This window comes from Dasypus novemcinctus, chromosome 1 (genome assembly GCF_030445035.2).
Source record: "Dasypus novemcinctus isolate mDasNov1 chromosome 1, mDasNov1.1.hap2, whole genome shotgun sequence".
Lineage (NCBI taxonomy): Eukaryota > Metazoa > Chordata > Mammalia > Cingulata > Dasypodidae > Dasypus > Dasypus novemcinctus.
This window is the reverse complement of record NC_080673.1, coordinates 99823221-99849573: the sequence shown is the minus strand read 5'-3', so window position 1 is coordinate 99849573 and position 26353 is coordinate 99823221. Positions and strand designations below refer to the sequence as shown.

General features: G+C 38.9%; 1 protein-coding gene across 7 annotated transcripts in view; it reads right to left on the bottom strand.

Annotated features, from left to right (window-relative positions):
• The window catches only part of PPP3CA (protein phosphatase 3 catalytic subunit alpha), a 335265-nt gene extending 312231 nt beyond the window's left edge, over positions 1-23034 (bottom strand). Inside the window, exons 1-3 of one of the 7 annotated variants that reach the window (XM_004465503.5) lie at positions 22588-23034; positions 22056-22242; positions 21092-21472 (exon numbers count right to left, since the gene is read on the bottom strand). In XM_004465503.5, coding sequence (XP_004465560.1) covers positions 21092-21149 — 58 coding nt within the window. In that variant the 5' untranslated portion in view covers positions 21150-21472; positions 22056-22242; positions 22588-23034. Of the gene's footprint in view, positions 1-21091; positions 21755-21816; positions 21907-22055; positions 22327-22587 lie in introns of those variants that run through there. The other 6 variants (XM_058294927.2, XM_058294930.2, XM_071215374.1 and 3 more) reach the window with 6 other exon arrangements.
• Positions 23035-26353: the final 3319 nt, after the last annotated feature.

Genomic DNA, 26353 nt, shown 5'->3' with positions numbered 1-26353 from the left:
ACACTTAAATAGTTCATTTCTTTCCACTCCTCACTGAAATCACTGACTTCAGTTCCCTTCTACTAGTTTGTTCATTCAGTTGCATTTACTGAGCAACTCAGTAACTGCAGCCAAATGAACAAAGTATATATGCCTGGAAGTGAAGTCATTGATTTAAAGAAAAAGCAAACAGCCATGTACACATAGGAAAAAATGTAATAAGAGAATAAAAAATACTCAGAATCCCATCCAGTGTAATCACATAAATTTATTTAATGACTCTCGGTCTAGTTTCTGTCCATTTGATAGTCCATTATCTCCCTGCCTCCCTCAGTGTAATTCTTCACCTGAAGGAAAGAATGGAGCAAGAAATGGACAATAAATCTTGGCAGCATTTTCATTCCCTAGTGCCAAGGAAGAAAAACAGTGACAGCAGCTCAGTTCTGCATAAAAGGGAATTATTTTCTGTAGAATTATCAGTGGATCACTATCACCAAAACACTAAGTGTAAGCCCAGAATTTCTTCCATCTTCAATTTTTACATATACTGATACCATCATTTTCAATACATGATTTACACAATGAAATGTTTTGTTCAGAGTTAAGTAGCTGAAATGGTATGAAAAAGTACTCTAGTCCTACTAAATCAGTGCATTTCAAAGTCTAGCTAAACTTAAGAATTACCCTGGTAGACTCTTAAAAAAAAACAAAAAAAACCCAGTGCTGGGGCCTCACATAAAGAGCCTAATTTAATTGGTTAGGGGCAGGATTGGGGATTGGTTGATTTAAAAGTTTTCCAGGTGATTGGAATGCACAGCCATGCATGCAAGCCACTGTTTTAAATGTTACCCAGGGTTTCTCAAACTGTATATGCATTCAAATCACATGAGAATTTTATTTAAAATACAGATTCTGATTCCAGAAGGCTGAAGTATGGTCTGAGATTCTGTATTTCTAAAATGCTCCCAGACGATAATGAAGCTGCTAATCTACGTACCTGACTTTGGAGCAGCAAAGTGCTATTCCTTCAACAAAATATTGCAGTAATCAGGGAGCAGATGTGACTTAAGCAGTTGGATAGCCGCTTCCACATGGGAGGTCCCAGGTTAGGTTCTCAGTGCCTCCTAAAGAAGATGAGCAGACACAACAAGCAGGCAGAGGAGGGAGCCAAGGGGGGGGGCGAATGAAAATATCATAATTCAAGGTAATGGAGACTAGTTTTTTTTGGAGGAACCAGAACCTCATATAGGGGAAGCAGGCTCTTAACCACTTGAGCTACATCCATTTCCAGAGATTATTTTAATTTTGATGTAAAAAAGACATCTATATTTACAAACAACTTGAACACTCAAGAAATGAATATAGAACACAGGATTATTGTGAACTACATCAGTTGATATGTATACTGCATGAGGTACTGTTTCTGGCCCAGAGGCAGCACCTAATAAGTATTAGTCATTTCATTCCTATTTATTAATAAAGGAGTATTGAATGATAAATAACCATATCAAGAAAATTGAATGTAGATACAAAACTTGTTTTCTGGAAAACATGGTTTCTGTTTTTTTATACTCGTCCTATTATGTCATGCTCTACTAAGTCCATTTGGTATAGAGATAAAATACTGGGTACAGAGTACACTGTACATTTGATGACATGATGTCTGGAATCTGCTTTTAAAAATGTCAGCAAAGAAAAATTAAAGGAAAACAAACAAAAAACAAAATAGATAAAGCAAATGCAGTGAAATCTTGAAAATTAATCTATGAGATAGGATCATGGTAGTTAACCCTACTATTCTCTCAACTTCTGTGTATATCTGAAATCTTTCATAATAATTAACTGTTCTGTTTTGAATCCCAGCTTCACCACTTATTACCCCAGTGATCACAGACACATTATTTAACCTCTGTGATCCACAAACTGCTCTTCAGTAGTTAACCACTTCAAAGGATTACCACAGGGATTATAAGGAAACAGCATCTGGAAAAGTAACTGACAACAAGCGGGTCACATCAAAAAACTGATTTAATTTTAATCCAAATGGGTCTAGTATTAGGAGAAGCAAGAAGATGGCTAAAGTAGTTTGAATATAGAATAAGGTGTGTCTGTGGAGACTGAAGATGGCATGCCATAATCCAGCCATAGCAGTCCTTTCTCTTCCATCTTTCTCAACATTCTAGATTAGATTCCCTCAGAAATGGTATAGGCAGCATACAATGTGTTCTCCAGAATGTCATGTCCTGTGATAAATGAAAATAAAAAGGTTCCTTTCAGGGCAACACAAATCAACTATGGGTGACCTGTTGACAAGCATGACTTCCAGCTGCTATATCACTGCCCCGTCTACAAGTAATATTCCTTTTCTTCCCACTCACTCCCTTCATTCATGAAAAGCCCTGAACAGTAGTTGGTGATAGCAGTTCAGAAGGAAAGTGATGTCTTGAACATATGCCAAATCATCAAAAGCAAAATATCACTTCAGGTACTATCTGTTTATAGGGCAAAAATTTAATTAAGAAAAGTTGTACTTTTATAACTTCATAATGACTTAAAATATACATTTATGCACTACTAGAAACAATTTCATCATGGTGGAAGTAAATTAAATCATCCTTAAAACCTTACAGAGGGAGAGAGTGTAAACTATAATCCATGCTTAGTGGCAATGCTCCAAAATGTGTTCATCAATTGCAATGAATGTACCACACTAATGAAAGAAGTTGTTAATGTGGAGAAGGATGGGAGGTGTGGGGAATGGGGCATGTGGGAATCCCTTACATTTTTTTAAGTAACATTTTATGTAATCTAAGTATCTTTTAAAAATTAATGAAAAATATATTAAAAAATAAAAAATAAAAATCTTAGAGGAAATTTGCAAAGAAGGAAAGGGCAACAACTTCACCTGTGTTGCCACAATACACAGCTTAGTATAAAAGTGAAAGGAAAATATTAAAAATAGTGACCATACGAAAAACAATTTATGCACATTTCCATTTTTTTCAAAGAATATGGAGAAGCAACGGCATGCTGTGTCTTACTTATGTCCATTCCAATTAAATTCTAATAAAAAACTGAATGAGAGCCCAAGGGGCATGCCTCTCTTCCATAAAAAGAAATTCTAAAGCCTGGAATGTACTACCAATAGACTCTCATTCTTCATTAGATGGAGAAAGGGAAAACAGTGATGTGCATTAAGAAGTTGTATTTACAAGGGAAATTCCCAAAAGAAGCACTCTATGTGTTAATCATCCACTTTACAATTTCACAAGTTAAGACATAAGTTAATTCCACACTTTTAAAAATATTATCCAAGCATGTCTCTTACATTTTTCCTTATCTGGAACGCTTAGTCATTGGCTATTTTATTTAGACATTCCTACTTGAATACAGACGTACCTTATATTTTCACATACAACATTCGAAATTATCTATGTTTGCAATAGTAAACACTTGGCATAATCATATTTCAGTATCAACTTCCTAATAAGGTGAAGCTTACTTATTTCAGGCAAGGCCTAGATTCAGGATTAAGATAAACACACACAGCAGGAAAGAAGTAATGTATATTTTGTTTTTTCAGGCCATGAAATACCTCACTTTTCAATATATATTAAAATAACAAAATAAGAGCTGCCAATAAAATACACTCTGGTAGTTGTACTAATGTTTAAAAAACAAAGTTATTCAAATTTTTCTTCTATGCGTTAATGAACAACTTCACAAACAACAACAAAAAGTCATATCTGAACCCAAGTTTCACAAAAATGTAACAGGGTAACAAAAGAAAAGAAAACATGATTCTAGCAGGAAAGAAATTTTCCTGTATGTAGAAGTATTCACCATGAAGCCAGGTAAAGCAAGAACTCCCAGTACGAAATTAGAGCTCACTGAATTTACAGACAAGAGAATCAAGACCGGGTGCTAAATTTTCAATTACACCTTAAGTCTATGACTTAAAATTACTTCAACCACAAGAATTATCAAAGTAAGTCAAAGCAGATTGTTTGATCAGAACTATGTTTAGCAATCATGTGACCATGAAAATAATTTTCTCCAACCATCTGCCTTTGAAGAGGCATTGAAATACTTAATCTCCCTTTTTTAAAAGAAACTATAACATCAGTTGAAAAGTGTAATTAGGCCAATCCTAAACATTCATCAAAGTATAGAAGAGTTAAAAGTGGTAAAAGAAAAATTTTGATCTCAAAACAATTCACATTTACATCTAAAACATTACGAAGAAACCACATAACTCCCCCCTCAAAATGTTTCATGTGACGCCTCCTTGAAGTGGCTTTCACTTTAGCTTTGTGTGGCTTCCTTCATTTGCTTCAATGACAAAAATATGGAAATAAATATAAAAAGTAAAGTCTCTAATAAAACAAAGGCCAACAGTGAACAAAATCTAAAACTAGATTTTTTTTTTCATATTTTTAACCTAGAGGTCAATCTCTAGGTTCAATAAAAAAAGACTGCTTTATTATGTAATTCACAGTTGGCTTTTTTTTTTTTAATGTTTTGGATTAGTTTGCATTGTTACACAGTGATAAGGTCAGTAATGACCCCATAAAGCCCAGCTAACAGTTTAGTCTCATTGTGAGCCCCCACTCTACATTTCTAAAAAGGAAGCAGGAAAACTTGCCCCCAAAAGTTCTGGATTTTTCTCTCACATAGAGGCCACTAAAATGATGCTCAGCAGAAACAGTATTTCATATAAAAATATATCCAAATAAAGTCTCTTTGCTATCAAGTCATAGATACTGCCCAATTAATTTGGCTTTATATGCCCTTCAAAATAGTGCTACGGAGGTCTAAGCCCAGGATATGAAGTCCAAACACCTGCTCCACCACTTGGCCTGTGACCTTGGGCAAGGGACTTAAACTCCCCTGGCCTGGCCTCAGTTTTTGGAAGGATATAATTAGGTAATTCATGTGTAAGACATATATATTAATGTTATTAATATTTTTAGAATAGTTCAAAACATATCCTTGTACTTATTCACTTACTTTGAGAAAAAGCTTATGGAGAAGCAAAGCATCCTACAAATTAACAGTGTTCCTTTCAAATATAATGGTGTGAAATAATATATTACAAAACATATGCCAGAAATAAGCACATGGACTCTCTAATGATTATCCCTGGAACATTCATTTCTGCCAGCCCCTGAAATGACAAAGTATCAAAATAAATCCCAGGATAGGCAAAGGTATTGAATATTGTTTTTATAAAAAGGTATTATTCCAACAAACAGCTATTGAACCATATACCATGTAGGTGAGGAAAGGATCAAAGACAAAAATTATTCATACTACCCTCTCTCTTTTTCTACAGAAGCCACAACTTTCTTATTAACACAAGATAAGTGGAGAACTTTCCCATGTTACATGTGCAGAACCTAAAACAAAGATGTGTGAACTTACTTATCCAAAAAGAATGGCCCCAAATATTAATTTGGTATCCAGGTTTAGGTAACAAACTAGGCAAATCTACTAATGACATAACTTGGGGCAAAAAAAAAGTAAAAGTATCAGGGTATTAAAAAATATCTAAAAAGCCCAGAACCAGAGGATAAAGAAAGCAAGACAAAATCAAAATGAAGAATTACTTTAAATTGGGGACTTAGAGTTACAAAATAATTGCTGAATCAAGAGTAAGGAAGACTGCCTTATAGGTTCATATGAAAACACCCTGGGGAAGAGAATAAGGAGGTCAAGAATTCGATAAGTTAAGAGTATTAGGAAAGTTAATTCGACCTGGATATTAATAAGAAGCATGATATTGGGAAAAAAGAAAGTACTAATATCATTATGCTTTTGCCATGAACAAGAACATCTTCTCAATTTGTTTGCCAGAAAAAAACAAATGATGAACTATATGCTAGGCATCATGCTAAGATCATCTGTATATGACCCTACCCACAAAGATTTTACAGTTAAGGAGAAAAATAAAGTACATGTTTGTACTATATTACATGTACAAGGTAAAAGAAGGAGCACACACAGCTGTGCTAAAGGGGATCAGGGAAACATTTACTAAAGAGTCACAAAACAATGAGCAAGAGCTTTCCATGCAGAGGTAAAGTAAATGTAAAGGCATGGAAGGTTTAGCTGGGATTGTTAAGTAGTTCATTTCAGTTCAATCAACTTTATATAGGCCAAACGCATTTTAATATTGAAAATACACACACGAATAAAAAAAATTTTCCCTGCCCTCAAGGAATCTATCTATATTAAAATAAATTAAAATAAATTAAAGAGGTTTAAAGTATTGTCAATATAATGTGGCATATGCTATATTATAAAATATTTCAAAATTCATTCCATAAGGATTAAATTCCATTATATGTAAAGAGTTCCTACAAACCAATAAGGATCAGTAATGCAATAGGGGATAAGCATAATTATATTTTCATTTTAGAATGATCACTAGTTATAATGTGAGAGAATTAATGTATACAGGAGGGGAAAGATTGAAAGAAGTGATTGATGTTAGGAGGACCATTTGCGAAGTATTTAAAAGGTTAGAACTTAAATGCCCTTCATTACATGAATGGTAAACAAACTGTGGTACATCAATGTAATGGAATATTATTTAGCAATAAAAAGAAATGAGGATCAAGCCTTGAAAGACTTGGTGGAACCTTAAAGGCATACTGATTAGTGAAAGAAGGCTTTTCCAGGCACAAAATAACTCTTTTTCTCAGTATAACAAATTGAAATCTTATGTGTATTGAATAGTAAATAGACAAATTTTATTTTTTATTTCCACTTAAGGAGTTACATTTCACATAAAAGTTTACAAATAATGGTTATTTTTATTTTTCCAGTATAAAAAAGTTGCCTTGATGCCATATTATGATGTAACACTAATTGCTTATAGTTAAATGTCAGTATAGAAACTTACTCTTTAGCTGCTGTCTTATAGACATGAACAAATGTTCACTAAGCACATATTTTGTATTTTATTGCATTGTACACTGCAACTAATAAGCCAAGCAATTGACATATATTAGGTGTGTGTACTGTTTCTAAAAACTACAAACTAGGAATGACAAATTATCAGTATAGTTTAGTATTTGCTAATTTTACTACAGTCTTTTGTTATGAATATGTAGGGAAGTCATAGTGATTATAAATTCAATTTGAGTAAAATTTAAAAACCATGAATTTATAATAAAGGGCCTTTAATTAAGATGGCCAAAATACTAATATTACATATTTGCTGTAAAGAGAATTAAAAGAGTTTTATTCCTCTGATATTAAAAATTACTTAAATCAAGACTTATTTCCATTAAAAATTTTTAAAAGCCTGTATGATTCCAACTTCATGATATTCTACAATAGCTAACAGAACTATAGAGAAAGTAAAACACAAGTGGTTTCCATGGGTTCAGGAAGGGAGAGGGAGATGAATAGGTGAAGCACAGGGCACTTTTAGGGCAGTGAAACTATTCTGTCTGATAGTACTACAGCAGATACCAATATTGGTTCATCAACTGTAACAAATGTACCACATTAATGCAAGAAGTTTATAATAAGGGAAACCATGTTGTGGGGGGATAATATGGAAATGTTCTGTACTTTCTATATGATTTTTCTGTAAACCTAAATCTGCTCTAAAAATAAAGCTTACTATTTTTAAAAGATATCTGAACTAAGTGAATTAACTGGATGAACAGTGGTAACATCACCCAGGATAAGAAACAGAAAAAAAAAAGTGCTGTAGAGAGGGTCTGAGAGAGAACTCCAGAGAAAAGACCAGGTTGCAAAAACATATGTATTAGTCATCAGCCTACAAGCAGTAGCCAATCCAATGAGTGTGAGGAGATGAGACTGCTTGGAAACACTTGTGAAAAAATAAAAACGTCAATATTTAGGATTCAATTAAAAGAAGCTGGCAAACAAGTCAGAGAGAGAGAAATCCATGAAAGCCAATGAAGAAACAGTTTCAAAAAGAAGTGTTACTCTACAATAGACTTACTGTCATCCTAGCAATGGAAGAATGTTTATCAATGATGTCGAGGCAGTGACCACTGGAGGTTCTGAGGGGAGGGAGATGGAAAAATAGGTGTAATATGGGGGAATTTTCAGGACTTTGGAATTGCCCTGAATGATACTTCAATGACAGATATAAGCCATTATATATCTTGTCATAACTTACAAAATTATGCTGAAGAGAGTGTAAACTACAACATAAACTATAATCTACACTCAGTGGCAATGCTCCAAAATGTTTTCAATTGTAACAAATGTACCACATTAATGAAGGATGTTGTTAATGTGAGAAAATGTAGGCTAGGGAATAAGGCATATGGGAACCCCCTATATTTTTTATGTAACATTTACAATCTAAGTATCTTTAAAAAAAAGTGTGTGTATATATACATATACATATATATGTATATAAGTGTGTGTATATATACATATACATATATATGTATATATGTGTGTGTATATATATTTTATATATATATATATACACATATATAAAAGGAGGTGGCCCGCCATATCAAATACCACAGAACCCAGCAACTGGGCAGTCAGTGGTGACCTCTGCCAAACAATCTCAGTGGAATAGCAGAAATCCCTAAATACAATAGATTTGAGAGTGAGTAGGAGGTAAGGAAGTATACACTTTAAAACAGGTTACTTAGAGTAGAAAGCTTGACTGTCAAAGGAGCTGTCCAACAATGAAGTAACAATACCTAACATATGAGGGTTCTCTCTGAGCAAGTAATGAACTAGGTGCTTTACATACAATTCCTCTCATTGCTACAGGTTGGCAAACTGAGTATTCTCAGTCACACATTTCAGTAAGACAGATGGGTTCAGAGAGGTTAAATGGCATGTACATGGACAAACAGCTGGCATATGGAGGTAGGAGCTTTCAAACCCAGATATCGTCTAGCACCACTGTTCTTATCATATGCTAATGCTGCCTCCCCATGACTAAAAATGTATGAATGCTTACTGCTCCTTTTACAGCATCTTTTATGCTATCCTCATTTTAAAAGAAGTTCCATGTCCTAACAATATGCATATATATACTACACACAGAGAAAATTAATATTGGCAACATTTACTTCTGCCAAAAATGAAAGTAGTCCATAAAGACAGTTAATCACTCCCTCTTTTGTACTCCCACAGCATGTTGCACCTATTAGAGAAATTACAACTTATACTGTGATTTACTTTTACCTCTCGCACTGGACAGTAATCTTCAGAGACTGCCTAGTCTACATTAAGCTCTACAAAGCATAGAACCAGGCAAACAGTGGACACTAAAACTCTGATGCATGCATGCATGGATAGGATGGAAGGTTGGATGGATAGATGCATGAACTGGTATGTCAAAGAAATGATCATTTCAATACCCAGTTTGTATTCTTTAATGGATTATTTAATATATTTGCCAACTGGGATCACAAATACATCATACTTGGGGGGGCTGTATAGAAAATGGAGTCAAACCTAGAAAGGGACTTGGGATATGATTTAAAAAGAGGCATGAGAGTTCACTCTCAAAAAGGCTCTTAATAGGGGGATTTTCCTAGATTCAATATGACCAAAGAAAGAAAATTTAAATTAGTCAATTCACTTCTGTACGTTTTAAAGATCAGTTCCTTTAGAAATTTCTACCAAAGGCAGCCAATTTTATCCCAAATAAATAATTAATCATAGAATTTCAGGCATGGAGGCCCCTGGGAGATATCTGAGAACAGGAGGCTTCATAGTGAGCACTAAAATCATGCCACAGTGAGGCCTATGTATATGTTTCAAGATCTGGCTAGCAGAAGCATATTCTCCATTCTCGGGTCTCAGTCTTTATTCCATCAAGATGCACAGAATATGTCATTTGCTTGTGTAAAACACCAGCATGAGTAATTCAGATTCAAATAAACTCCTCTTAAAAATGTTCAGGGAAATAAAGCAAACACTGACACAGATTACAAGAATTTATAATTTCCACTGTGGTTAATGGTATGTCAGTAAGATGAAGCTGGCTGCAAGTTATGCAAAATTCCCACCATGTCATCCCTTTCTCTGTTGTATAAGAAAACACATCAGAATGCCAGTGAAAATGACATTTTAGAGTTGTACTTGAATCCATCTAGTTTTACAGAGTTATTTTAAAATAAATCATTTGTAAACTTCTGTACGTGGTTATCAGTAGCTGTTAATATTTCACAGCTGAGTGTAACACGGCAATGTGTTATGACACCATAGTTGGAAGCCACTGTCCTCCCATTAGGTCTCAGTGAAATGTAAACTTATCAAATTACAATTGAACTCACCGGGTAGCCAAATTCAGAGTGGTTTATCAGCAATTTTCAAAGACTGATCAAAAGTGAAAAAAAAAAAAAAAAAAAGCGTAACAGAAAGGTTTGGCTCTAGACAAATAGGGGTGCTGAGTTACCTTCAGGGTGTGATTTGAACATTAAATCAGGGACTTGGTGTGTCTCTCAATTGCCTCACCATCATCATCACTGGAAGGACATGGTACCATCCTGTCTTTATTACTCACCTGTATTAGGAATAAAAGGTGAAAACCACGCCTTTAGAAAGTCACTCAAACTGCATCTGCTATCTAGGTTTTCTAGGAAGCTCCTACTTACAGAACAGATTAGGTATTTGATGCCTTGAAGCTTGCACAGAGCTGGGAAGAAGATACCAGTGAAGTGAATTTAAATGGGAAGGGGATGAGGCATAAGACCATCAAGACAGTGGCAATCCCAGTCCAGTCAAAGAATATCAAAGGATGCTAACCGGGACCTACGTGTGAAGGACTTGAGTCCCAGGCAACTTAACCATCAGCATTAGGACAAAGAGCGGCAAGGCAAGAGTACAAGATTACTGAAGCAACCGACCAAGCCCAAGGGGCTGGAGGTTTCATGGAAGGACCCTGACAACGTGACTTGGATTTAAGGGAAAGCCACACGGATGAGGAAGGGCCTAAAACCCATGCTGAGTGGAGAGCAGCCACAAGACTTAGGAACATGAAAACTGTTTTCGTAGCAAATGGGCTGTCTTGTGGAAGACAGGTAAAGCTTTTTGTGGATCTCTACAGGACAATGATAGGGAAAATGAATATGTGTTTTAAGACATCCAGATTGAGGTCAAACTTAAGGAAGCATTTCAGGTAAGCAGAGATGTCCAGGATGAAAAGGGAGGTCCCAGGAAGGAGGGGAGTCCCTCTCACTACAGGTGTTCACAGGTAGTGGGCTAATCCCCCATCAGGGAGGCCAGAGGGGAGAAGGGAAGGGCCTCCAAAGATTGTACCTTCCAATTCTAAGAATTGGACAGATTCAGACATGAGTAATGTTAAGAGAAAAAAGGTTTCCCATATATCCAGTAATTCCACTCCCAAGCACAGAATCAAAGGACTGGATCCAGGCCAAATGGGGAATTCGATTTCCAAGGTTCCCTCCAACTTCAAAACTCCATAATTTTAAGTTTAGACTATTCTTTGGCATATATACAGATATTTTCAACCCAAATAAATGAGAATTCTTTTATGCCTTCCAGTCACATAAGTCCCATAATCCATTCTCATGTTGACAATCACCTAAATCGCTGATGCTTCCAATTACTGTTTCCTCTTATGTCAGTTGATAGTGGTGATGGACAACATCTGCAAAAAAAGACTTTCTAACACTTGAAATCTGCAGTTTAATCATCACTCAGCCTTTTGTTTTCGAACTGAATAATCTCTTAGTTCCTGTGCAATTAAAGTCCTTTAATCATCTTGGGTACTCTTTTTCTAACTTACTCCAAAGTTTCCACATCTGTTTCTGGAAATGAAAGTCAAATGAGACAAAGTACTCAGGAAGAATTCTAACCAAAGCTGATAGTAACAGAGAGGTTCCCTCTCAGGTGCTAAATGCAAATTGGCAAAAGGTGACAATGATGAGATTGTACTGTAGGAAACTGTAGCTTCCCTTCAACAACTTGAAGAATATTTCTTTACCAAGAAGACAGATTCAATCCTGGGCCATCTGACAAACTAGAAATACTGCTTCAATACTAAAATAAACTGGAGCTTGGAAAGCCCAGTCTGCCATGCTTTATTTGGGAGCTACACAACCAAGTCTGGGGTAGCGCAGATTCAGTGGTCATCTGTAAGAACTGAGTTGAGAGCCTCCCTGTTGGTATAGATCCCAGGGCTGAGCTTTTCTAAAAACACTCACCACGTAAATGTGCTGTCAGGAAAGCTGATTCATGAGCAGTCTGCACTCATGCTCTGGGCCTGAAGATTTTTTTATTGGTATATACACAGTCAGTCATCTCCTATCTCAGTATGCAGTGTTTTACATCTCTGTTCTGATTTCCTAACCTTCTTAGCTTTTATTTATCTGTGCCAGAGCATTTCTCTACGTAAGCAATATGATTGTGAAACCTAATGTGGACCTCCCAGATGCCTGTCACAACAGCTCTCCCCCAGTTTAGTATCATCACCAATCTTCCTGAGAAAGAAACCATCACCTATCTTTGAGAAAAGCAATTTATACACTTTTCAACTAACACTGATCCACTGCAACCAAGAACTCCCTAGATAAGCCACTCCTGCCAGTTATGCATGCTGGTTATGGGGCAAAAAAAAACCATATAATTCCAGTTCATGAAATAGAACATTTCAAAAAATCACATGAACACACTCTTCACCAGGGCTGGCAAATTAAGAATCAAGAAACTCATCAGATGTTTGCGAGCCACCCATGATTTGAGATTGCCAAAATTTCAAAACAGAAAAGAAACTATAATTTAGATATTTAAATTCATCTTGTACAAAGATAAATGGAACCAGGGCTCTCCTCTTCATAGGGATGAGTGGCATACAAGTAAATAAATTATCACAGAAACATATTCAATGCTTTAACGGTGGTATCCTTTGTGAGCAAGAAGAGGCTGAGTCCCTTTACCTCCAAAGGAAGGTGTCAGGAGATGCCAGTCTTAGAGAGGGTAACATCTGAACTGAAGTTTGAATGATGAATTGGTTAAATGCATTGTTCTTATCTGAGTAATCAGGCCCACACAGAGAAGGTATACTGGTACTTCAATTTATTCACATTAAATATATATATAAAATAGATCAACAATTCAAATGTGCCAGGTTTATCATTTTTTTAAAAATCAATTCCTTCATAAAAAGCAAATAAAAAAAATAACACAATATTGAAGTCCTGACTCAGGTTCTGTCATTTTAAGAGAATGAATTTTGCTTTTAATTTGATAAAATGGCATAGTTTGCAAGACGTTTTAAAACAAATGTCAAGGGATGGCTTAAAGCCCACTTAGAGGAATATAAGGAGTCAGCAGAGCTTTTTTTTTTTTTAAACTCCTCCTAGACTATTTATCTTTTTACTGGATAGCATCCAGTGACATTTTGGGGACCAGAAGAGGGCAGGTGGTAACATTAGAGAAGGCTGCATTTCTGGATTACAAAGCATTAGAGCAAATGATAAATCAAGAAGTAAACAAAGAAAGAGGTTTTGTTTTTGTTTTTTAACATGAAATTTGCCAGGACATTTTCTAGTTCAAGTCTGCGCAATAATTAAAATGCATATATCATCTAGTAAATCAAACAGAGTGTGTAACATCTTTTCTTACTTGTCAAAAATTGATCCGCCTAAGGGAGAACACAACAAAAACTGAAAGTTGTTAAGTTCAAGCTAATAAACTACACTGAAAAGGATTTAGCCTTTTAAACTCAGCTGGCATAAAGCTGGTTCAAACAGACACAAACAAAACTCCTTCAAACTAATTATGTTGCTTTATTAATGGCTCCTTCTCATTCTCCATTCCCTGATATGGCTAGTGAAGGAAGCACTCCAATTAACCAGAAGTTATGGTACAGAACCATTTACAAACATCCGAATTTCATATAATACAGACATAAAATTTGTCTCTGCTATTGCTTCAGGACACATGTGAGCATTCTGCAATGCCCAAATTATTCAACAAAATTTTATTCAGTGTAGAGCAAGCAAAGCAATGAGTAAGGCATCACTGGTTCACTGGCCATATTTTCCAAAATAAAATTTTAAATATACATTTTAACAAATAATAATATGCAACTTCCAAGTACGTGCATCAATTTAGGAGACATAGTTCAGGCACTGACATACCAGAAGGTCCCAAACAGTCTAATGTTACACAGAGACAAGGTACTGAAGATTTGAAAATCAGAACTAGTCAACCCTTCTGCCACAAAAAAATGAGGCTGGGCACTGTAGAAATATTCTCTTTTAACTCTTAGAATCTTAGAACTGATAAGAAATAAAACTCTCTCTTTGATCATTAGATTATTCTTCTGATCCAATGATTGTAGCCAAGTACCTGAAATTGAAAAAAATTTTAAGGTGATATGTCATAACCTGGTGGCCACTTTTAAAATACTCTCTAATATCTATTCTATTTTAATTATTGCAGGCACTTGCAAAATTTCCAGATGCAAGAAGGAGAAATTCATAGAAAGTGACAGATGACTTTTAAAATCAACTCATAATGTATTTTGCTGTGGAGCAAAGCCTGGATTAAGAGAATAAAATGAATAAAAAATATGCAGTTCTATTTCTCTCTATAATGGTCTCAAAAAGAAACTGCATAATTCCAAAAACATAGCATTATATTGATTTTTTACTGCTTCCTCCTTCAGGGTTTTTATTTGTTAATGCCTAAGGCTTCAGCTACTTGAGTATACATTTGCAAAAACAAATTTGAGATCCCAGCAGTGAGTCTAGGTCTTTAAATGAGTAGTCCATCTGATTTAAGCCATTATATTGAACATCTAACAATGGAGAAATATGAAATGTTTATTTCACTTCTAATATGATATATAAATTGATAGATTCATATTAAAGTTATTATAGTAAAATAAAATGGGTTCAAAGAGGCCAAAACCTTAACAGTACTAAATTCTTAGTTATAAACTGAAATCCTGTTTCAATGCCTATATCATTCTCACCTGATAACTGAAAAAGGGAGTGGAAAACTTAAAAAGTACTGGTTGATATTTTCATTTGAACTTCCAATAAAAATTAACAAAATCTCCAAACCAGAACAAAAGTGGGAGCCATTATCAGCAGTTCCAACAGATGCTTATGATAACATCCTTCAAAATAAAAGTGAGGGAAACTCCGCAGCAGGAGACAATGCTATTTTTATTTCCGTGTATATATCTACCTGAATAGGAAGCAATGCTTAATGGTATTTCTTTAGTGAACCTCTTGCCAAGATTAAACCAGATTATATTTATAACCAGAATTGTTTTTTTCTACTAAATACGGAGATATAAATTCTTTTACTACTTGAACTATTTTACATTGCTAATTTAGTAAAACAAAATGTGTAACTATAATGACCACTTAAATATACCGAAAGTGACAGTTTTCAGACATTTTCCTTTGCTAAAGGAAAGAATGTTTTTACACTTACCTGCATTCTAGTCCCACCTGTGGTCATTCTATCTATTCTGTCTCCATTTCTTCAGCTATAAAAGTAACTGCCACCATAACCTACTGTTGTAGACCCAAGGTATTCACGGATTTCAATATCAATGGTTCTGACTATTCTTGAGTGACTCTGAAAATACATATGTTAACATTTCTAATTCTGAGTCAGCAATAACTGAATTACTACTTGGTATGTGGACCAAGCATAACCACTCAGCATCCCATATCCCATTTGATGATCCTCTGATCTGCACAACTGAGTGGTGGATACAATTATTCCCCCCTTTTACATACTGTATGAGGAAAAAGGCCTATGGCCTTATAATACATAATAGTAGAAATATCATTAGAATTCAACCAGATTTCGCTATGTCCCTCTAAGATATCATTAGCCTGCTATATCAGAAGCTGCTGAAAAAACTGACAAAACTATTTTTTAGTAGTTTTATATCATGAATCATCATCATTCCTTACAGTTCTGAAAGTATCCCATTTTTTTTTTCACAAAACTTTCAAAATAGTCATTTAACTAGGTTTGATAAAGGAAAAGTATCTCTAGAAAAATTCTTTTCCAATGAGGTCACTCTAAATCAGGGGTTTTTAACCTCTTCTTTTTTTTCCCACGGACCCTTTGTTGCCTGTCAGGTGAAAACTAAGGACCCCTTACTAAGTTCACACTATATTGTATATTATTTAATAAATATATCATACCCACACCAACACATCCCCACAAGAACCACGAGTTTTTTTAAATTTCAATTCAAGCTCACAGACCCCTTATTAGGAAATCCTGCTCTAAACCGATTCTTTCTCTATTTGTTTTCATAATTAACTTCAACTTTATACATACAAAAAAAAATGAAAAGCATAAAAGACTAATCATAAAAGTTTAAATGCAGACTATATGAAAGACATATTTCCTATCTCTAAAACTACAAATAAAAACACATCATAAATACATAGATTTAAAAGGGCATATTTTCAACTAACATAAACAAATGGTAGAGTAAATGTCATTAACTAGATTCTGAAGCTTCAATGTTCCACATTTAACTGGATGTCTTAAAATTGATTGTTCATATAAAGTAGGGTTCTTCCCCCTTAGTCCCAAAAATTATTTTTAAAAATGTTGATTCTTAAAACTAATGACATTTTAGAATCACTGGAATTTCCCTAAATCCCAGACTCAACTTCTGTTTTAAGCATGTATTACAGAATATTTGAAAAGAATGTGCTTGTGTTATATTTACTTTATAACAGAAGTCCTACAAGAAAATATTAATGAATAGATGAACTTAATTTGCAATTAACAGCATTCATTTGTATACTGTTCACTAAGTCCTGAAAAAGATTTGTTCTCTTGCTTATATTAACCATGCCTGAAACTTCTGGTTTATAGTATTAATTAGATTAGCAGATCCCTTTCTTCAGAGCCCAGTGCTCAACCACCAAACACTGTTATTTAATCTTAGTGAACTTAAATTAATGATGTTGGATTAATGAGGTTTTACTACACTCAAATGGAAAACCAAATACATGGAACAACTCAACTGATAGTAAAAGTAAACAAGATTCAATAAAATAAATTTACTTCTCTGAGCTCCTTGTTGCTCACCACAAAGAAATGGCATTATTTACTACTCCATTTCAAGATCCACACATGACAGTTATTCCTAATGTAGCATATTCTTGTTTTCTTTTCAAGTAGTAGCCTCATACAGCTAGAAATAAATATTCATGGCATGAATCCTCATTTATTTAATATTTTACCTAATTACTTGCTTATATGATCATAGGTATTTCTCCAGAATTTCCCTGTGTGTATTTGTTTTCACAAATAGAATGTAAGCTAGAAATACACATGGAAAGACAACTTCTTTTACGCATTCTCCATGGCCAAAATCAATCTTACACAAAGCACAACAGCTAACTATGCAATGTTTTTTGAGTTTCCCTAAAATTCTTTCCAGGAACCTACCCCTCAAAAGACTTCCACGGTATCTGAAATTTGTACTAATACATCAGTTTGGGCGAAGGTAAAAGGCCTCGTTACAAAATACCTGAAAAGATGGGAACAGAGGGAAGGGCAAGAAATGTAATTAAGCAACACACTCATTATCACATACAGTTTAATTTCCTTCAAATACTTAACTGTCATGTAGCAAAGTTCTAAGACCAGGCAGAAATGTGAAGAACAGATGAGATGTTCCACACAGAACAGGAGAAATGAAGAGAATCCTAAATCTAGAACAAGAACTGTAGAAAACCACTGCAAAGAAGAACCAGACAGGTATGGTTTTGGGGGAATGGAGTGGTGAGAGTAATTCTATGTATTGTCCTCAGTCTTTTGCCTTATAGTTACGCAATGTTTAATTTTAAAAGATAATGGAAAAGAGAAAATGGATGTGATGGTTCTGATTTCAAATAAATGGACTTACCAAGTTGTTTTCCCTGAATTTTTATGAACTTCCTATTATTTTTACCCATGAACAATCAAATAAAATAGCACTAGTTTTAGAAACTGAAGTAATTCTTTCTTTCTGAGGTGATTTAAATGAATGCGGTTCATCTCACCTGCCATCATTCCTTTTCATTTCTATGGTTTCAAAAACTGATCAGGGTCTCCGAATAAACTCTTTAGCAGATGCTATAAACCTTAAGAATGGCATAGGTAGTTGAAACAAACTACTTTTCTAAAGTTACATTATGGAAAAGTGCAAATTCCAAGAATGCAATCACACTGTATCACTACAAACAAAACCACAAGCACCACTTTATTTCTTAGTAGCAATTGGTTATACAACAAAAGCTAGATCACACTGAAGATAATTGTACAGCACCAGTTTATGCATGTGGCAATAACGATCTTAATCCTTCTCCATTTAATCCTGAGTAAGTACTACTAGATAGAAAAAGGAAAGTTAGGAAGAACAAAAATCTCCTCAAGGATATCTTTCTCCAGCTTTAATGAATAAGTCTCAAACCACTAGGATGAAGCTCCAAATTTATAGTAAAATTATGGTGTGGTTAGCTCCATATTATCTATTTTTTGCAAATATGAAAAAATTTTTGGTAATCCGATTACCCTTAAATATGCATGTACTTCCCCCCATTAGGCATGCATATACATAGTCAAGGAGAAATGTTATTTCATTGAAAAACTGATAATCAAAATAGGCCATCTTTAATAATTAATAATAAATGGGGAGAGCAGAGGTAGATCAATGGCTGAGCACCTGCTTCCCATGTAACAGGGTCCTGGGTTCAATCCCTGGTACAGTCTAAAAATATATATAAAATAAAATAATAATAACTGATGGTAAAAATCACATGTTAAACATAATGTTGAACCCACCCTTCAATTATGCCTTTTAAATCAACAATATAATATCTACAAAAAAAAAGTGTAAGAGAAAGAGTAGCAGTGTGCCCATCCTAAAATCAGGATTTGTCAATTTTCTATAAAGTAACTTTCACACTTAAAATTCACTTAAGGACCCCTCTGAAAACAAATACAAAGTAATTTTCCAATTATGAGTTTATTGCACTTAAATTATACATAATAATATAAATCAAATTTTTTGAATTGTGGGTAGGTTTGTGTCTTCACCATGAAAATTTAACATATAACAATATAAGGCTGGAAAAAGAAGACAAAGTATCAGCCATGTAATGGTTGAATGACTTCTTCCATATTAACGGATAAAGACACCAAGCAAAAACGTATTATTTTCACATTGTTTACTTGCAGACAATTTTATGTTTACATTAAGAACCTACATTTTGTGACCTTAGTTATTTACAGTTTTTTTTTAATTGCTAACACGTTTAATACTATCACCAGAATTGTAAACTTTATCTTAAATTTTGTTTTGAAAATAGGTAATGTTAACATACTGATTAAAGCTACACTTAACTTCACACATTAGGGAGATTTTTTTTTATTCTCTGATATGTCAGAAGCCTTGATACAAAACAGCTCTTAGATGAATGTGAATTGATTGTTGACCTGAGGATCTATGACTACAGAAAGAATAAAATAGTTGTGCATCTATAGTCCTGTTTCTAATAATTTACAGTGGTATTTCCTCCGTATCTGAAGGGTCTATGAATACTGATAGCACTGAGACAGAAATGATTCTAATACAACCAAAACAAAAGATATTCTCTCTCACAAACGCACATAAAAGAGGACACAATTTCTCTCATCACATCGCGCCACATACATACACACACAATTACTTTTAAAACTGGGCAAATACGTATGGAGCAAGGAACATTTCTGAACCTGGTGATGGATGGATTTCTGTTTCATGGTCTCTATGGTCTCTATGCCATTGGATTACTTAACCTAAATGTTCCTGGTGCAAATAACTTTATTGCCCTGCGCTCTACCTACATGCCCTGATCACACTAGACACCATCATCCCTGGTTTACAAACACACACACTCACACAGGCTACATCAGCCAGAGCCGCCAGGTTCCGATTTGAGAGGCCGGCTCCTAGAACAGCTCATGCCCATCGCAGTTTTACTCGGTGTCCTGACCCCAGGCATGAAGGCTACTACTTAATCCTGGTCCACCTGCTGTTATCTCATCCTTCCAGGATTTGTAGGATGGTTCCTCCCCCACCCCACCCTGGAATACAGCGAGTAGATCCCCCGTAAGATAAAAAGAAGGTGACCAATGCTTGTCCCCTTCCTCACCCTAAGCATCCCAGCTTCTCTTCGCCAAAAACAGGAGCCATCCCTGCCAGGAATGTATAATCCCGGGGCTGGGGAGAAGAGCCAGTAATAGGACTCAAATAGCCCGTTACACCGGGGGGTGCCAGGGGCACAGAGGAAGCAAGGCGGGTGAGGGTGCCGCTGGGGAGGTGTGCAGGAGCGAGGAACCTTTCAAAAGCAATGACAGGTCGGCGGGGGGCGGCGAGGGAGGGTGAGCTGCTTTTAGTGTCCTCCTCCGGGCGTGCGGGGGAAATCCCGGGGCGGCGGGGGCTCTCCCGTAGTTCCCCGCCTCCCGCGCCCCCTCAGCCACCCCAGCGGCGGGCCGCCGCCCCCGCCCCGCGCGGGAGGAAGCACCGGGCTCCCCCCACGCTCTCCCGCTCTCTCGCGAGTCCTGTGCAGGCCCTTCCAGGGGGGAGGGGGGAGGGGGCGGAGGGAATTGCTGCAATGGAGCGCCAGGAAAACCCTTCCCGAGCAGGGCAGTCGGTGGAAAGCTACGGCCACATAAAAATGCCATATTAATTTTTTTTTAAGCCATAAATCACCCCCTCCCTCTGCAAAAGAAAACCATAAACCCGATCCCATGCAAACCTGCGAGCAGCCACCCACTTCCTATTTCTGTCACAGCAGCTACACCCTGCCAGCAACCACCCCCCGGGCGCCCCCTCCCGCCACCGGCACCCCCCCCCCGCCGCCTCCCCACGGCTCAGCCATTTGCCAACTGCCGCCCCCGTAAACAAAAATGCCCCAAGTGCGGCTGGTTGGGAGGCGTGGGGGAAGGGGGTCGCGGGGAGGAGGGGGTCGAGGGTTGCTCGGTACCCTAGAAGGTCGGTGGCTGGAGAAGGCAGAGAAGAACCCAGGGCGGGGGAGGGGAGCGAGCCGCCCGGGCGCCTGCGGCACACGGTGCACCCGGGCGACCGCGGCGCGCCGCTTACCTTTCACCACCCTGTCGGTCGTCGACAACTTGGGATCAATTGCCTTGGGCTCGGACATCTCCAGCCGCCGGGGGACAGCGACGCGCTGCTCGTCCGTCCGACTGCACACCCCGACCGGACCGGCGGGCCAGACACTCAACGCCGCTGCCGCTGCCGCCGCCGCGCTGCAAACCGCTCGGCTGGAGGTCTGGGCTCTGAGCTGGCTTTAAAGTTACTGCCTTCTCCGCGCGTCCCTCCTCCTCCTCCACTGCCGCCGCCGCCGCCTTCACTCCTCCTCCTCCGCCGCCGCCGCCTCCAGCCCCGCCGACTCTGCTCCGGGCTGCGCGCGTGTGGTGGTTATTTATTTATTTTCTAAGCACGCCTCTCGGTTCTTCTTTTATTCTTGGGGGAAGGGGGATGGGGAGGATAAGCGCACACTGGAGCACCCACCCCGGCACGGAGACCGGGCACCGCGGAATGGAGCCCCACGCGCGTACACACCACCGGGATTAAGACGGATCACATGGGGAGGACTGGGGGTGAGAGTGGAGAGGCAGGACCAACGGTGTCAGTGCCACCAGCCGCGCCTCGGCGTCCCAGGCGGCGGAGAGGCGGCCGCCGCTGCTGCCGCCGCCGCCGCCGCTGCTCGCGCTCCCCCACACCTAGCGCCGCCGCTGCTGCCGCGGCCGCCGGAGACGTCCGCCGCCGCGCTCGCCCCTGCGCTCCTGCGCCGCCCCTCCACTCACACAGGCACGGCCGCGGAGCTCGGCAGACACGGTCCCGGGCGCAACCTACCCTCCGCCGCCGCCGCCGCCGCCACCGCGCCCGCCTTCGCCGCCACCGCGCCCGCCTCCGCCTCCTCCCCTTCCTCCTCCCGGCCCCCGCCCCTCGCGCCCGGCAGCCTCCTCCCCCTCTCCGAGCCCGCCCGGCCTCCCGCCCCGGGTCGGGCCCAAGGGCTCGGATTGGTTGGAGTGACATCACTCACTGTCAGGTGGCGGCCTCCCCGTGGGTCCGCCTCTCGCTCCTCCTCGCCGCGCGCACCGCCAGCTCTGTTTCCTCGCCGCTCCTAGCCCGAGGGCCTGCAGTCTCCCACCGCCCGCCCAGTCCCCCCTCAGGTGTCAATGTTGCTGGCAGATCCGGACTCGGGAAAGAGAATAGGCAGAGGGTCGCGGCTGCGGGGAGAGGGGCTCCACCACGCCGCTCCACCCCCATTTGGCCTCCGCCCCTCAACCCCACACACACCCCTGCGCCCCTTTGGCAACTGTGCCCTGTGGGCTGGGTTAAGCCGCAGTGTGAGTAGCCAAGTGTGGAGGGTTTCTCCGGGTTGGTGCGTGGCCCGCGAGAGGGCAAGAAGGGAGAAGGCGGGGAGAGGAGGGAAAGGGGAGGAGGTAAGAGAAGACCGAGAGAGGGCGGAGGAAGGAAGAGCGCGGGGAGCTTCGGGGCCCGCGGCGCAGCTGCTGTCGCAGCCGCAGCTGTCCGGGGAGGATCGCCAAAACGGCGAGAAATAAACAACTTACCTTGGGAGACGAGCTCCGCCCTGTGAGGGGTGTACGGTTATTTTTTGCTATTGGGGCTTTTAGTTGTTGTTGGCTGTGGTGGAATTATTATTGCTTCCCACCGTGCATCCACACCTTCCGAGGCGGGGGTCGCTCCTGCTCGTCGCGGACCCGGGACGTGGCAGTGTGTGCGGCGAGCTATGGGACGCGAGAGCGGGCTAGTCACAGAGAACGGGATGGGTGTCCGGGAGACCCCAGGCAACTCTGAGTCACCCAGGCAGCTCTGCCGGTGTCCAGGGAGAAACCAGGGGACGGGAGAAACCCTGGAGAGGGTCACCCTTTCCCTGTTCATACAGGCGCACGCAGCCGCTGTTCGGAACAGGTAACACCACGTCTTCCTTTCCCGTTCCTGCCTATCACCCGACACCCGCTTGGTGCTCCAGATGCCTGTAGGGCCTTGGAGCGCCAGGCGGATACCCACTCTGACCACTTCCCTTCTAAAGAGAGTAAAGGAGGGGGTGTGAGGTGCGCGAGGGCGGTGTATGAAAGTAGCCCAAATGCTCCTTTCTGACCCATCTGCGGGCCACAGAACCTGAGGACTCGATCTCCTCCTTCGGCCAGAAGGTCACCTGACACAGCCTCTCTCTCACCGAACTCAGCCCGGGACAGGGCTAGGAGGTGGACTTCTTTGGGAATAATAGAGCAGAATAAATTTCTCACAATCCACCCTTCCTGTTTTATTCACAAATTCCTTCAATATCAAGTTGTTCCTATTTCCTGATTTGGACCGTGGGTATGAAAGGCCTAATAAAAGACTTAGAAAGCTGGGAGACGGCCGTTAGGACTGTGTTTTCAAGACAGAGATTAGATTAAAGCTCAAACTTACAGTGTAAGGAACTGACCGATGGTGCTCGAACTTGACAGTGGTGTGGCTACAAGGGACTGAAGCACACACTGGAAGGCCCGTGAGCTTTTGTGGTGGCCTTCTAGCCAAGGGAGACTTGCAGGGTGTGTTCCACCAGCACAGGAAGGCTGCCCAGTTCACAGCCCCAGGATAATATGGTAATTAGCCAGGCAGTTCATTCAATAAATATGTATTGTGCTTCTTTTACATGCTAGGCACTGTGGTAGGTTGGAAGGGGATTGGGGAGTAATTTTTTTAAAAATGATCCATGTCCTCAGTAAAGCCCAGCGTCCAGTAGAACCTTCAGAGAGTAGAAAAGTACGATATCTAAGAAGCCACTAAATGTACCTCAAAAGATGGTTCTTGAAAACAGCTTCCTGAGCACAGGCAGAGCTAGTTGCTGGGGCAGATTTGGGAAGCTGGTAGCTGGCCAGGTGGCACATCCTGAGGGAAGGATGCCAAGACCTGGAGGTGTAGAAGGTCTGTCTGAGGAAAGGGCAGGAAACCATGTCCCAAAAGGCTCACTTCCTCTCACATGTTGCAAACAGAGAGACAGTTCCTACCGTTATGTGTACCAACTTTTCACTAGATGTAGGAAAAATACCCTTGAACCAAGATCAGAAGGTTTAAAATGTGAGCACCATTAAAAAGTTTTATGATACAGATAAGAAATAAAGACACACCTTTCAGGCACGCCCTTCAGTCCGCTACAACTCTCCGACACCTCCCACTTGAAGTATGTGTGGGAAAAAAATTATGACTCATAATCATATTACAACACGTCTTAGTATCATGAGGTACTTTTAATTCAGGTGCATGGTTCCAAAACTGTTGCAGGACAGAGATATATCTTCCTTAACCAAATCGGATCCTGCTCTAAGGAAAATTAGATAGAAGCATATTAACTAGGAACTAGTGCTATTCATATACGTGGCCTACTGAAAGAAACAACCAAATCATTTTTTTTTTATTCAGAGTTTCTTTCAAATGGCCTACTATCTGCTACTACCACTTTTTATCCTGTTAGACTGCCCAAGCAGTCTTTGAATCAGTTATGACTTGCAGAAGGTGTGCTTGACTTTCTTCAGTTCCTAGATGCTGACTTTGACATTGTCCTGTGCTTATGAAGAAAGGAAAAGGGGAAAAAAAAAACTTGGCAAAATACCAATTGCCATCTATCAACAATTTGTGTTTTCTCTTCCCTGGTGTAGAGGTCTCTCTGTGAAGCATCTGCCCAGAGAAAGCCTGTCCCCTTGCATCCATTGACTAGTTCTAGTCAATGAACTGTAGATTGAAGTGTTTTGTCACCTGTGGTCCAAGACACTTAAACAGCAGACATATATCCCCCGCTTATCAGTCCAAAGCTTCCAAGGCCTGGGGGTAAACAGAATTACAAGACTGAAAAAGTTTAGTCCGTATGCATAAATGTATGGAGTAAAGAAGGATTCCAAAATTTAACTCCTACATTCAGGGAACTTACTTAAGTCTTGGTATATAAGGATTATATACATATTAATTTTGCAAACATTTTTTTAAAGGAGGTACCAGGGATTGAACCTGAGACCTCATACATGGGAAGCAGGCACTCAACTACTGAGCTACATACTCTCCCTATCTTTGCAAACATTTAAGAGCAAAGTACCACATTCTCTTGCTATTGGAGAATGAAACTAATTTTCGTATTAGTTTCATCAAAACTAATTGTGAAGATAAATATGTGTGGGGATAAAAGGCAAAATATTGAAGATTTGAGGTTATCTGTGCATTTAAATGCCCCAAGTCACAGCTTACCTACTCTGGTGCAAATCATAGCAAATTAACAACATTGTAGTTTGCTGTAAAACACTCTGCTAGATCCAGGGTCTTTATTTATTTATTTTTTAAGAAAAGAAAGATGTATTTTACATCCTGTTTTGAGAATAGCATGCTTTTTAAAATTTAGACTTTCCATTAGTTCTTAGGTTAATTTACTATCATTTTGACATTCTGAGTTGAAGAGTATGCACTTTGTTCTGAGTAGTTAATAGTAGACAGCAGTATGTTTGAGCTGTTCGTATTTGAGTTGGTATAGCATAAGGCTGAAAAGCCTACCGACTAGACAGCCAGTCCTGGTGGGGCCATGAAGGTATATGACAGTTTGATTTATTATCTCAAAGCTAATTCCAGTGACATTTGCTTCAAACAATGTAGAGTTTTACCCTGTTCACTAAGAGGCTCTATGAAATATATTATTCAACAGAGATTTTATTTGAGATCTGAGCTGAAAGTGCTCTTGATTGTTTATCATTTGTATTGCTCTTGAAATTGTGTCTAGCCTTGTTTTTGTCAGAAGGCAGTTTTATGCACTGAGAAAAGTTATTTCTCAAGTAACGTAAAAACTCTAGAGACCATATATATTCAGGAATAAATTTAATTTTTTAATCAGAGGCCCAACTATAACTTTTGAAATTATATCATAAATGTAATAGGGAGAGGATATGTTTTGTGAAAATTTGGCAAAAGGATCAAGGTGATCATTATCCATTTGGGTTAATAAACACATTCAATTTTTTTGTTTCTTTATTTTCGTGTCTTCTCCCATATTCCAGCACTGGGCACAGAGATAGTGGTTAACAAATTTTGTTGAAAATTTTAAAAATACTTTAGTATCTATTATGTGAGTCACTAAGCTAAGTACCATGGTACCTCCTTTTATTATTCAGTGTTCTCCAAAGAAACAGAACTGACATGATATATATATGTGTGTGTGTGTATTTATATATATGTAATAAGTATATTAATATATATACATATATATGTAAATATTAAGAGATTTATTATAGAAATTGGCTCATGCAACCATGGGAATTGGCAAGTCTGAATTCCATAGGACAGGCCACAAGT